The sequence below is a fragment of the Apus apus genome, chromosome 4 (genome assembly GCF_020740795.1).
Source record: "Apus apus isolate bApuApu2 chromosome 4, bApuApu2.pri.cur, whole genome shotgun sequence".
In the NCBI taxonomy this organism is placed as follows: domain Eukaryota; kingdom Metazoa; phylum Chordata; class Aves; order Apodiformes; family Apodidae; genus Apus; species Apus apus.
The window spans coordinates 44957422-44972400 of NC_067285.1; the positions used below are offsets into that span (position 1 = coordinate 44957422).

Sequence of the window (14979 nt, forward strand, 5' to 3'; positions counted from 1 at the left end):
TGGCTCCTGCTTGGCAGTCCTACTTACCTCTAAATATCCTGACTTACAAAGGCATTCAGGGACAACCTGTCCTGTTGCCAAAAGGACTTAATTTATCACCTGAAGGGCTGCCACATGTCAGTAAAATCTGCTGTGGCCTTTCAGGAAGGGGTGAAGTTTCATCAGAGCCTGACTTGAGCCTGATGTAGTTGGCTAATGGATCCTGTCTGCTTGCCATCTCTTATACAGTGGCTCTAAAGCAGGGGGAAAGGGCAGCAGCAGCAACAGGGAATTATGCATTTCCCACAAGAAAAGCGGGAGATTCTGGTTATTGATGTGATCCTACTACACTGTACATACCATTTTGCTGTGTACAGCTTTTGACAAGTGAGAATGTAGTGACAGAAAAAGCCCTTCCCGCAGCTACAGACATTGTAACTCTGATTTAGAAGAAAACCAGCAGCTTTCCAGACTGGGTCAGGACTCATCATCAGATTAATGCAGACTTTATCATCTACTGGGATCTCATAAATCAAAATTAATAGAGCAGGCTCTAAATCAACAACAACAGTACTAACAAGATGGTGCAACAGTATTACACTTTCAAAAATATGTGGACTACTAAACTAGAAATCGGAATGCTAGAATACAACTTTACCTAAAGTTAAAAAAGGACTGAGAAAACAAAGTTCACCAAAAGAATCATAAAATCATTGAATGGTTCATGTTGGAAGGGACATTAAAGATCCCAACCTTCTGCCACAGGCAGGGACACCTTCCACTAAAGTCCAGAAACCAGGGCAATGACAGTGGACTTCTTGGTGAAGAGATGATTATTTTCCTTTCAACTTTTCTTTTCAAACTTCTAAAGTAAAAAAAAAGTGGAAGCATTAGTACCTATAACAGCTGTAAAAGCAATAGTTACACAAGATGACAAATCCTTTGTGGGTATTTGCTCAGCAAAGGAGGTAAGTTTTTAATAGATCTTCATGTATAATCTAGCAAAGAAAAAGCATTATGTTCTCCAAACAGTAGAGCTTAACCTACATCTACAGCCTTCATTTTCAACTCTATTATGTTGGCAAGCTGTAACAAGTAAAAAGAAAACCTATACACACTGATGTTGTTACAGTCATCTCATCATGGTAAGAACCTGAGAAGTACAGCAACACTGAAAATCAGATTAACGTACAAACTGCTGCAGCTCAGCACAAACTGTCAGAACCCAGTTACCAAAAGGACTTGAGCTGTGTTTGTTGAGAAATTTCCTACCACAATATAACAGAGGAAGAAGGCCAGATTACTCAAGAAATGCTGGGAAGAGAGAAAATACCAGTACTGCCAAAGACTGATCAGGAAGAAAGGCCTCCGAGCCCTCACAAAATTTCCTCTCAAGGTCTGAAATTTCATCTAATGGATTTTGCAACATTTTAATTCAAAGAACTGAGGTGACAAGAGGCAGAAATCACAACACAAGTGATGAGTCTAAGGAGTAATTGTCAGTGAACAGGATGAGGAAATCCTGTAATTTTTAAACAGCCATTACTTAAGTGGGAAATGAAGACTTGCTAAAGGAGAACAAGAAATACTATTTCTAATCCACTTTCCTTGCACACATTTTTCCTAAATAATTCATTAGGCGTCATGACTATAGCGCTGGATAGAGAAGCAGTAGCAATGGATTTCTTCAAATAAATAAAAAAAACAAATAAAAGAAATCTGATAAAACAAAGAGATGCTGAAAAACTAACTGATTTAGTTCTGTGCAAAGCAGTGTCTGGGCAGAGATACTCAGCTTTCAGAGATGTACTGGAGCTGTACTTGTATATTAAGGGAAAACATCTTCCTCAAGGAAGATTTCAAAGACACTTCTGTGTTGGATTTAAACACAAACAGTAAGGACTGTCCAGCTTCCTAAGCGCTACAGAAACAGAATCATTCATTATTTTTCAGTCTTTCTTCAACAACATTCAGCTTTCCAAAAATAATGGCCTGTACATTGTTCTGAATACCAGAAGTATACTAATCTTTAGTAGTAGACAGTTCTTTAGAATAAGGCTTAAAAAAAATATTCCACACTTCAGTTCAGAAAACATCACCCCCCTAAGCAATCCTCATACTTTCATTGCCAAAAAACTAACTTTAATTGCATCACTATAGTCCTGTTTCTTTTTGCCTTTTTCTTGATAAATGACATTTTCTGGTTATCCCAGGAGACCTCCCTAAATCAGCCCCTTTGCCTAGATGATACTTATTGACACGTGGATGGCAAAGCTCAGCACAGTACTCTAGAAGTTACTTCTCTTGGCAGACAAAATAGATCCTGTTTTCCTCTTTCTAGTTGTTCCCTCCACTCATCTGAGAACAGTATTTCCCATGGGTGCTACAGCATCCCAGTGGGATTTGTGTTCAACCATTTTGGGTCCCCACAGGCTTTTCAAAGTCACTCTTTCCCAAGATGCAGACGCTCCCCTCTGAAGGCTGACATACAGCTCCTAGATATGTGAGCTCACATCTGTTGGCTGTCAAGCTCCTTAGTCCCATCGTATCAAACTGATACCACTTCCTTTTTCTCTGTAAACCTGTTGATAAAAGTATTGAATGAGACTTCTCTAGAACTCCGACGCAGATAATGCCATCATATGAAAACTACCATCTTACATTATTATTGTGGTTATCTGTTTTCCTAACAACATCCCAAATAAAGAATATGCTGATTTTCTGTAATGAAAAAATGAGCACATATTACAGCAAGACAACAAATGTCTTACAGAAGGCAGCTGATGTTAGTAGCTAGATTTATGAGTTCATTAAAAGGATATCGAGTGCACTTGGCAAGATCTATGCCTATAAAAAATTTATTGTCTCTAAAAAGCATTTCTCAGATGACTGTATACTTCTGTAGGCTCAGCTGTGCCTAAATATTTGTATCCATATCAAGCAACACAACCACTGTGTATCAAAATGAATTAACAAGGATTTCTTCAATTTGTAAAGATTTGGAAGCGCCGGATATCTGGATTTTTATTTTGTTAGCTTCCCTTCTCAAAACTTGTCTAGTGAGAATGATCATCAGCAATTTAAATTTTCATACATGAACTTGGTATCTCATGCTAGTTCAAAATAATTCTTTGAGTAGAAATGCCCAATAGATAATTTGGATGAAAAATTAAGCTCCCTCGAGACATACTTAAATGCTTTATTTGTGAACATCTGGTAGATATGATGTTTCCTGAAACAATAATCTGATGTCATGAGTACTTCCAAAAAGGCAGCAGAAAATATATTTGTTTCCTCTCTGGTTTCTTTTTTAGAGTGACTACTCGGGGAGATTGAAATCAAGAACTGAAATAAAAAAATTTTCATAGGCATGTCCTTAATCTTCATATTTCAGAGTTTTCCTCTTTTGAAAGAAAGCATTCTGATTTAGTCGTCTTCTGTTTTTCCCCCATACGTTGGGCTTTGCCAAATCTTTTGCTCAAATTCTACATGTAAAGAAAATTAAAATACATCCAATTTTAAGACTCCTCTGCCAATATCAGAGTAACTTCTGAAGTTTAGTGCATATGAAAACAGACTAAAACCTAAAGCCTTTTAAAAATGTCATTCTAAGATTTCCTAGGTGCATGATGACACTCATTAAATATAACCACCATCAAATCAGATATGAAATGATATAAAAAATAGTATTGTAGGAAAGCTAAATATAGGTATGTTGATTGTTAAGAAGTTAGTCCCAAATTATTTCTGATTAAGTAACTAAATACTAAATATTTTTCTAGTTAGGTACTAACTGGACACCTACCCTGGAAATACAAAACCAGTGATCAGTAAATGCTGATAATTCTCTGGAAAATAACTGGAAAATATTTCCAGTGGTTTAGAATTTACTTATATTTCTCCAAAAGAATCTTGCTCATATGAAAACTACAGGCTGAAATCTAAAAATGTGATTGACCACAGCCGTGCTGCTTTACACTGGCTGGAGGGGAAGTATGAAAAAGGTAAGTAAAAAGGGTTTTTCACCCTAAAGTATCAGATGACAGTTTTAAGACACGAAAGATAATTAACTGAAGAGACCATTCAATATTCTAAAAAAGTGTGCTATTATATATGTATTATTTTAAAAATAAAGTTAACTTCAGCTGACACCTTTATACTAAGTCACTTTCAGAAGGGAGATTTAATCAAGCAGTGTAGGAAGAATAAAGAATAAGGCTGAATAAAGATTCTAACTTTAGAAATCTGCTGTCCTGCAAAGAAAGTGTAATTCAAAACCACAACTAAAATAACTACATTGGAGGAAAACAAAGAAAACTACTAAGATCATATTTGAGAAAATGCCCAATCAATTAAACCAGATCTCTGTTTTCTTGTAGAGATCACATTTGAAAAACTGTTGTAATATCTTTTCTCAATTTTCTTAAATTTTACATACTTATTGTTAACATGACAAGTTCCTTTTCAAAAGATTTTTTTTTTTTTTTTTTGCTATTAGAAATCAATCAGTCGAAGTAAATTCAGGTGAAAATATAGAGAAAAAAGAATTAATTTCATATTCATGGATTTGCTAATATTTTTAAACATGCATCATACGCATAGTGCAGGTAAAACTTGTTTTACAAGGGATAATCTCTGCCATTTTGAGACATATAAAACGCACTGTATCTCTGGTTTTGCAGCTGAGTTACCTAAGCCTGGTATACTTCCTTTTTCACTATTAGTGCTTTCTAGTCTGATGCACACGAGAGGTGGCTTTTTTTAAAAAAGGGATGTGACAGTGACCTCAGAATAAGAGATTTGGTCAGGTATGGGCAGCGTGCACCTAGAGTGTAACATTCAGCTGGCTGAGGGCATGACTGCAGGAGAAGGAGTGAGGGCAAACCCCTGCCAGGGCTGGGCTGCAGCCCAGCAGCCTCCAGCTGTTAATCCCGAGTCAGGAAAGTCTTCTCTGCAACAGATCTAGAACATGGCATCTTTTCTGAAACAGGAGTAGAAAAATGCGTCTATAATCCTTTGACTGAACCATGCACCTTGGTGCAGGTAGGGATGTGTGGAATTTGTCCTGACTTACAGAACCCTACCCAAAGCTGTCATGTCCTGTGTGGATTTCAGGTCATACGTTTGCAAACATGAGCCCTGCAGGTGGAACGGCTGGCCTGCCATGGAGGGCTGGACTACATCCTCATGTTGCTCCAAGCTACTCAATAAACCAAAGACATGGGAACTCATGAAATCAATTTAGACACTTCTTTCAACTGACGAGTTTTGTCAGTTCAGCTCGTCCACTTCATCACTTCATTCCTGCCTTTTCTTCATCTTCCCTGGCTTGTTTAAACTCACTAATGCACTCCAGTAACAGCAAGGCACAGATAAGTGCCAGACTAGCACCACGTGTAACCACTGCTTTCCATAACTGCAGAAGAGCTGCACCTCCTCCCCTCAATGAGTTGTACATGCCTTTGTCTTTACAATGCAAAGATTGGCAGATAACACTACACTCCTTCTTTAAACAAATTTGTATGTGAAACCTCTTTTGTTTGGGACTACTTCAGAGAGCTTTTTCAGAGAACCAACATTTCATTTCAAACTGCTGCATGTTTGTTCTCAACTTGTGATTATTATTAAAAGAAAGGACCTGATTCTTTCCCAGCCATGAAACTATTATATTAGTCTAAAAATGTCACTAATACCAACATCTATTAGTTAAAAATGAAAATGAGAAAAACTAACCAGAAAGAAGAGCAAGCAGACTGCCAAGGGCTTTTGGAGTACAAAGCACACATAGTTATTTAAAACATTCAGTGAGCATTTTAGTTTTTCTGGCAACAACTTTCAAGAATATATGTGGGGACAGAGGTATAAGATGGACAGGAAAATTCCACCCTTCTGCAGAAGTCTTAGGTACAGCAAATATTCTTGTGAGAGATATCCTTGGCATGATTATGATTATAGGATTCAGTGTCTGAAAAACCCAGATCTGATGCCTTAAAGATCAAGGTATTTCTCTGTTTCTGGTGTTTCTAAGGCAAGGAAAGGGACACACCCCACCCCCCAAATATATATAGATACTTTTTTGCTTTCCATGAAGCTTGAGTAGAAACCACACAGTTCTGAAAACAACCAGAGCAGAATCTTCTGCAGCTACCTATCTTTCCTACAGAAAAACAGAATCTCAAAAACAAAATCAAACAGGATAAAACCAGCATCTCAGTAAAAACACTAATTATTGACATTGGTCAGTCTCATTTTGCAACATAAGCTCTTAGATAAATTTCTTCTGCAGGTCTCAAAAAGCCATGAGCAGGATTGGAAATAACTCCTCCTACACAGTGCTCAAAAAAACCCCAAACACCTGGCACAGATGTTGGCACAGAGATGGCAGAGCAACAGCTCAGAGAAGAGGAGAACAATACATTGCTTTAGGTGATCTATTGGGATCTTACACCCCACAGCTGAATTATAAAGGAGTACCACATTATAAAGAAAGAGTCTTGCCCGGAGATATTTAGTTGACTCCACTGAGCTGCTATTTGTAGTTGTTTTTTTTTTTGTATTTTCCCTCAGTTTTCTAAACTGTACCGTATTAAGCAATTGAGTGAGTGTTCCTACCAATATTGGGATGCTTCAAGAGGCGACAGATTCTAGCTTCTCTTTCCAGTTTCTGGTGATCTGCAACAAAGGAAAACAAAACAGTTGCTTTTAGTATGAAGATTAACATAGTTCAGTGTGTTTACTATACAGAAGCATAAAAAATACACCCTCTGATGTGATCTTTAAAAAGTGCTCCCTTCATTTAGATCCATTCAGATTTCACATTCAAAATGTTTGCAGTATTGGATTAGGTTACCACATCCAGCCACTTTTTTGATGGACTACCACAGCCACTGTCCCATTAGAGAAATCAAGCTGCCAATTTATTGGGGAGAACAGGAACTATTCAGGCCTCAGGCTATAATTATCAGGTGATAAACCACGTTACAACATTAGTTATAAATATGGACAACCTGAGCCCCTAGGGTTGCCTTAAATCCTACCTGCTAACAGCTTTAATGCTACCTAGGGCACTGGGTATACAGCTGGACACATGGCAACCCTCCTGATATTGTCAGCACTCGTGCCACCACCTGCTCCCACCATAACAGGATGCTCCAGGAACCTCCAATAACTAATGGCCAGCAGTTGTTGTTTTGCCAGCAGGGTTAATCTCGCTCTTGGACCAATTATTCATTAACCTAACGATACCCTGCACATGCAGGTCCAGGTGTCCCATCTGTCAGCTCCTCCTTGCCCAGCCATTTGATTCTCTTTAACCTTCAGGGAGAGCAGCAGGCTGGAAGTCTGAACTTGGACCGAGCCCTAAGGACACTCCTGGAGATAAAATACTACTGCTTGTGTCCAAGCTCTTTACTTAAGCAGCTTTACTTACACTTTTACACTATTTGCTCCAAACACAACCATTTTACAGCACTACTTCTGCTGCATTTTCTTTAGCACTAAGTAATACAGTACTTGTTTTTTATAATACATAGGAGAGTGTGGGGAGGTTCATACATTATACATGCTGGAAGCACCTCAAGGTCTTCAGGTATGTTAAAATGTCAGTGCTAGGCAGTATAAAACACACAGAGGTAAGTCAGGCAATAAAATACATAATTTGGAGATAATAAAAATAGATGACTACTGTAATCCTATAATTCCAACAGACTTCTAGTCCATTTATCCTCACTTTTCTGCAATGTCTATGCCTTTTAAGAACACTCAGCTTTTGTGAAGCAAGAGGCAGAAAAGCAGCAGATTAAATTTTATAATATTAGCTAAAAATAATTTTACAAAATTAGAAGAGAAATCAACTAAAATACTCTTGGAGATGAGGCTCTTCTGCTATTATTTCCACTAGCTCCAATTTGACTTCCAAGGATATCATAATAACCAGTCCTTCCTAGGTACTCAAACTTCAAAGGTAACTCAAGTAACTCAGGTTGTGCTATCTATGCAGTCCTAATTATCTGCGTTATGTTTGAGGTCACTCCTAACAACTGGAAGTAAAAATTCTTAACTGTCCTTCCACCCTGTAAAAACTCTAGTCCACACAGTAAGTTTTGAGTTGAAAAAACAGCATTTAGACAATATAAAAAGTTCAATCTGCAAAAGAAGAGGGAGAGACACGTTGTCGTTGGATCCCGTGAATTTCATTAGTGAAAACCAATTAAATCTGTATTTATGACACAAGCACTACTGTGCCCCTCCAGCAGAAGGGATACTAGGAAGGGAATGCTAAAGCCCCGTTCCAAGAGGAAAGCAGTACCAGACCTCAGACACAAACTAACTGGCAACTCACCAACACAAACCTAAAGTGCCAAGAAAAACAGCCCAAAAAGGCAGAACCAAGCAGTAACCATAATGGAATTGCTTGGAGACAATTTATTTTTTTTTCAGAAAATATAAGCAGCATTTGTATTGGGCCTTTTCATGAATTGAGAGGGAAACTAAATCAGAACCACTGACTGCAAGAATAAAAAGACAGCAGAAACTGTATTTGGTATGAGTGTTAACGTAACATGAAAATACCGTGTCCTACAGCTGTCAGCGACTCTTAAACGCTTTAACAACAACAACAAAAGGAAATACAAGGACCTTCCACTGAGGTTTATGTTAGGATTTTAAAATTCAGTTGCAGCAAGTTCAAAACACAAGCACAGATGTATACAGTTACAGCACCTTAATGCCCATCAGCTTTGGCTGTAACTTAACCAGGGGTTGACCAATTGCCATATCATACAGAGCACACAGGGAGATGATCTGAAATGCAAACTAAACTAAGCTTGTTTCAGAAGAAAGATTCTGTACTACCTCAATCTATATTTACAGGATTAGCCAGCATAGCTAGAAACCTGGAAGGTGTCTGACAGTCTCCCATGAAGTGCTAAATACATCCTGTGTCAACTCTTCAGGAATTACACAGATATAACAGAGCCCTTCATCTCTGACTTGGAATATAGAGTATAAACACTTGACATTTAATCACTATACCACAGCTTCTGAACTGACACTGTGTATGATTAATTCCTCACATACACTAAACATTTTCATTGGTCATTTAAAAGCTACCATACTACACCCGAGTGCACCCACAGAGCTAGCAGACACCACCTGGGTAAGGCAATCTAGAATAGTAACCCATGATACAAATGTTCTTCCTGCTCCAGTGAACAGGAAGAAATTTAAACAAGATGAAAAAAACAGACAAGTAGACATGACTTCACAATTTACTAGGTGAAATAAACTCTAAAATGACAGGGCATAAATGAGATGGAGCTCTCTCATTTAACTGAAAACAACTGATCAAGTCTAGACCTACAAGAGGGTAATCCATGAAGTGATCCCAATCTAGTACACCACAATGAGATAGGTTTAATATTCAGCTCTAATTTACAGACACAATAGAGTGCTTAGATAACAAAAGCTGAACATTTTCAGATATGAAGATAGGCTAAATTGTTATTGCATCATTTAAGAACAATAACTGCATGAATTAAAAAAGCATGCCTGATATGTTTTCAAATCACAATTAAAACATCTTACTCAGATACACTGCTGGATACACTGCAATATATGATGGTTACTACATTATTTTTATTATTATTATTGTTATTGTTATCGTTATTATTTGCATTATAATATTCCCAGATTTTCACCCCAATCTTAACTGGCATATTGACTGATGCCAATGAGATGGCATCTAGTGTCATGTAAATTATAATAACAAGCTTTCTGTATTTACCCCATTCAGTTGCTTGTATCAGAGTAGTTGCTCTTATACCCTTTTTTAAAAAAGGAAATTGAAGTGAATGCAGATACCTCACACCTTGCACATTGAGCCATGAGGTAGAGAATGAGCATTAAATACTTGCAGAGTCAGGGATTTCAGTGGATGTTGAGGTCCAGAAGATGACAGCTGCACTTCCAAGGAAATAAAGTACTCCTTCATGTTAGGGGAGTGTCAGAAACCATCTAAGTTTTCTGGGGGTAACCTAATGGAAATTTAACCTTGTGGGGTACCCATGACAATCGACTCTTTTAAAGTCTGCATGTTTCTTCAGTATGTTTCACAACAGTGCTCCTTAGTGCTCCTCTCTCTACTCCACTTATTTACAAGTACATCCAACTGCAAATGCTGTACATAAATATCTATTTCTGTTACCCTGTTTTCAGCCAGGTTTCAGTTACTGGTGACCCGAAGGCGAATGTCAAAGGGCAGGTCAAACCAAAATACTTGGAGTACTCAGCTCCCAAACATCTGAAGCACAAGAAGGTGCGTTGCTGCACCAAGAGTTGATCCGGAAAGAAGTGTCCTCCCATGACAAGTACAGCCAGAGAAATTACTTTGGAGGCAGGAAAATCCCACAAAAGCTGTGACAGTGTCTAGCATAAAATGTTTATGCTACAAGAGCATTAAAGGAAAAGCTCTAGAAAAATTAAATTCAATAGTTGGTCACTTACTAAAACCAAAAAGTTAATTCCTCTCATTTTTGACAGTATATAATTAATCAGCTAAAACTGGGTTCTCCTGTCAGTAAGAAAAGGGAAAAAATATTACCAGTAAGAGGATGCCAAACTTTAAAACCAAACATTAAATAAAAAGGGAACATACAAATATATATATACACACACACTTGCTTCCTTTGCTGTCATATAATTATCTATACTTGATTATAAAAAGGTCTCCTACAATGTCTACATGAGAAACAGTAAGAAAATTTAACGAAAAATACAAATAAGACCCTAAAAGGCAGCCAAAGGCAGCCAAGCGAATGCTGAAGAAGGAATGCTCTACAAATTCTAGATTATTTTATGAAAGCAAGTTTCCATTTGTGAGCAATGGCATCTATCACAGCAACAGCTAGTTATCAAGACTGGAAAAAGATCACTGCTAGTGAAACACTGATACAATTAGAAGGTAGCCATGAGAAAAACACATTTTTATTCATGGAAAAAACCTGCAGCCAGCTACAAATAACTTTAATGTGAAACACAGCAAAGAAAAAGAAAAAAGATCTAATACACTGATCCATTAAGAATTCAGCCCTTACAATAACTGATGAAATTCTGTGAAACCTGAAACAAATAATATGGATGTGTAAAATCTGGGGTACTGAGAATTGTTATGAATGTAAAGTCTTGAACTAATCCTAATTCAATATTCTAATAGACCAAAATCTTGTATTACCATTTATTGTGCTTGCATCAGAAAATTATACTGTTTGTAGAGAGTTTATACTAGGTAGGCAAATGAAGTAACAAATTGTTTAAGTGGTATCAAAATTTACTTTCTTACAAAAATTTACTATACCTATTTCTTGGATTAAGTTATATTTTATAATTAAAGAGGGATATAATTAATATATTCAGCATAAATCTCCTCTACTGCAGCGTCATGATTCTTAATCCAAAGTGCTGATCTTGCATGACCATTCAAATGGAGTTTATCACCATGGCAGAAATGTCTACCACTCACCACCTATCAACAAAATTGAAATTTCTCTTAAGCAGAGAAACTTTCTAACAACAATTTTAAGTAACTTTGGTTGTTATTTTATTATTAGAGCCTGCAGTCCACAGCAAACAATGTAAGTGCATCTTCCCACTGCTAATTTTTATATTTTTAACCCCTTGTATTTTCTGGACATTTCTTTTTTTCCTCAGTATTGACTGGAAATAGTGTTAATCAGAATGAGATGATGTATATTTTCTCACTTGCTTTATTTTTTGAAGGATGATGGTCTCTACAAGTTGATTCCTACTCTGTGCCACACAGTCCAAGACTTTTCACTTTTCCCCTAGTTCTTCTTTAGACAGTTAAACAAAGAGAAAACAAAAATCTTCAAGTCCCAAGAGCAGACAGCACACCTTAAAGCCTACCCCAGACCACCCTGGCCCTGTTATGTTCCCCCATGGAAATCAGAAGACAACTGCAGAAATTCTGACAAGGAGATGTGCTAGGACACTGCTGCTCTTTTTCTAGTATTATTTTGACTTTTAAAAAAATTAAAGATTTTCTTTTGCTCAGGTTCCTTCACAGAAAAACAAAGCTCCTATTAAAAGCTAACCTTGTGATGCATTAAAATCTCTCTGTTCTCCCTGTACTTTTCCTGTTTCAATTAGAATTTAAACCTTTATTGTATCAGAATGTAACCTCTGGGCACCTAAAATCTCACTAGAATAAGCTCTTCTATCTTAGCAATAGAGATCAGGAGACTGCTCCCTGAGACAAAAGGTGTTAATGCTTTGAGCCTGCTTAGGAGATGAAGCCCTTTGCTAGACCCTGCTCCACACAATTTCCAGGCAGTTCAGTTTCCAGGGAGGACTTAACTACCCAACCTTTTTAGCTGTGCAACGACACAGACCTAACAGCTGGTAATACTTTGGCAGGTAGCTGTGGAATGGGAACACTCATGGACACAACATCAGCGTGAGGCCCCTGAAGTCTGCTTATGCCCTGTGTCAGATCTGACCTTTGCTTGCTACACACAGGTCATTTGTAAGATTAAGGGTTTAGAACTGAAAACAGCTTAGAGGGTCTATGAATCTTTCACTGAGAAACAAAACCTTTTCTAGAGCTGCTACAGACTTCCAGACCAGGACCTCTCCTGCTTTGCACAGGTTTCCTGCATTCTTATTTTTTATTAAATCATTCAAAAGAATGTATCTCCCCATGTAGAAGTTCCAGAGCCAGTTGACAGACTGCACTGACACCACTAAGTGTCAAAAAAAGGCAGACTTGCAGCAATATTGCCCTTTTCCCACAGCAGAGGTAGAGCCTAGCTAACCACGGGAACAGTGGGAAGTTCACGCTTCCTGACAGAAACGCAGGTTGTCCAAACCAACCTTCCCCTCTCACATTTGAGAAACAAAAAGGACTGGTTGGAAACAGTCTATGCATGATGTGGCTAGGATGCAGCGGTACAGATGACATTAATCGAGCTCTCCCATGAGAAATAAATGTGCTGCATGTAGCAAAAATACATAAAATTGAAATGTTAAGATTATGACAAACCTTTCCATGTGTGCAGATTCTAGGCCAAAAAAACCACAGTGCTGCAAAATTTTCTGTGGGGGGAAAAAACCCCAAACCATCAGAGAAAGCTTATTTTTCAGTACTATCAAAATGTCAAATGTTATGCCTGGGTGACCTGATAGTCTTTCAACAGATGTTTCCCTGGCAGTTACGGACACCAACTCTTTGTAACTCAGCAGGGGAGACACACAGGTTAACAGAGCACTACAACCTCTCCCTCTGACCTCCCTCATCTTGTCAACTTCTCTGACAACTATGCAGAGCATAGCAATGTATTCTAGGGATCACGGAATGTAAATATTTGTGGTTTGAGGGTATATTGTGTAAGAGGAATGCTGTTGCAACAGTGACCTTCTTTAAGTATAGGAATGCGGTTTATACACAATCTAACTGCATCAGATACATTTTAAAAACACTCTCTGAGGAAGTATTAAGGGTCTGGAAGCAGACCAGTTCCATTTCTTAGACCTGATCATTTCTATAAGTTGAAGTCATTAGGGGGGACAAAGAATATCACTAAGGCCCTGACCGAACTGGTTCTTATGAAAGATAATTTATAGACCTTTAGAACTTTGCGACCCAGTCCTTTTCAGCCTGTAAGAAAAAAAACTAGACCCACATTAATTCATACAACAGTAAATCATGCAGCTCTTTGAATTTTCCATTACTGAGTTCATGCTGCAGAAATGCTCATGAATAAACCTCACTTACCCCCTCCTCCACTAGTCTCAGAGAAGGTAAATGCTAAGGAATATGGTCCTTCAATTCCCAAAAGCACTTTTTTCAAAATGAATACACTAGCATTCACTACCTGCTCCTGGGGAAACATCTGAAAACACACTCTTTACTTATTCCTTTCTTCCTAGTATTTATAGTTAAAAAGTGGGCCATTATTACAATAAACAATTAAGACATGAAGAGTACTCATCTGACACACCCCTTCTCTAATGTTTCTTGAACAGAAGCATGGGCCAGGTGTTCACTGTTATAAAGACATCTTTTCCATGGATACCCAGTTCCATAATGGGTAGGAGTATGCAACAACAATAGCAGAGCCAATTCTTTTATTAGGCCATTGGTCAAAAGCGTCAACAGAGCAGAAATGAGGGCACAGAGTATGCCTCCAGTTATTTCTGTGGCTATGTTCCCATACACACATTCAATCAGGCTTCTGAATATCAAGGAAAAGCAAAATATATTAATCCAAGATGCTCTGTAAAATAATGAATAAGCCCCACACCTGTTGATTTTCAAATTCTGCCCCAGGGCAGTAAGAAAACAAAAGGCACATTTGTGCTCAGCTGTGAAGACCGCCAACAATAGCAGTTGTCAGTTGGCTGATGTTCCTGTAGGGCTTTCTTCCACTTCCCACCCACGTTCTGGGTTAATATTTTAGCATTCCCACAGCGTGCGAATTTGATAATAGACACAGATACTTCATTCCTACCTACAAAGCATGGATTAACAGTCTGAGATGGTAGAAGGGTCTTCAGGCCACTTTATCAAGACACTTTAGCACTAATTTCCAGTACAACTATGACCCCCCAAAAAAGTGCGGGATATTCCTGCATATCTTCTGCTTCTAGCACTGCTGCTGAAATTGAGGAAAACATGACTTACTTAAAGGAGAACAAAAAGAGGAAAGAGAACATGTGACATTAATAGCAAAGCACTGAGCCAATACGATTTTACTTTTTTACATTATTTGTGTTTAATTATGTCCTAAATGAACAATGAGATGAGACCAAGATAATTATTATAAGAACATAGACTGGATTTTACTCAAAAGTTGGGAACCTCTAAACACTTGGTATAAGCACACATTCACACCACACTGAGTTCAAGTTGATACACCCTATTCTTTTTTCACTCCTTTTTATACTCCAATTTGCTGTGCATTTAAACAGCCAGCTGGTGATTCA

The 14979-nt window shown here is 37.9% G+C and overlaps 1 protein-coding gene across 22 annotated transcripts in view; it reads right to left on the reverse strand.

Moving 5' to 3' along the window:
* Positions 1–14979, reverse strand: part of CAMK2D (calcium/calmodulin dependent protein kinase II delta) — a 142374-nt gene that overhangs the window by 80445 nt on the left and 46950 nt on the right. For all 22 annotated transcript variants that reach the window (XM_051617988.1, XM_051617982.1, XM_051617970.1 and 19 more), the window contains exon 3: positions 6592–6651. In XM_051617988.1, coding sequence (XP_051473948.1) covers positions 6592–6651 — 60 coding nt within the window. The remainder of the gene's footprint in view (positions 1–6591; positions 6652–14979) is intronic.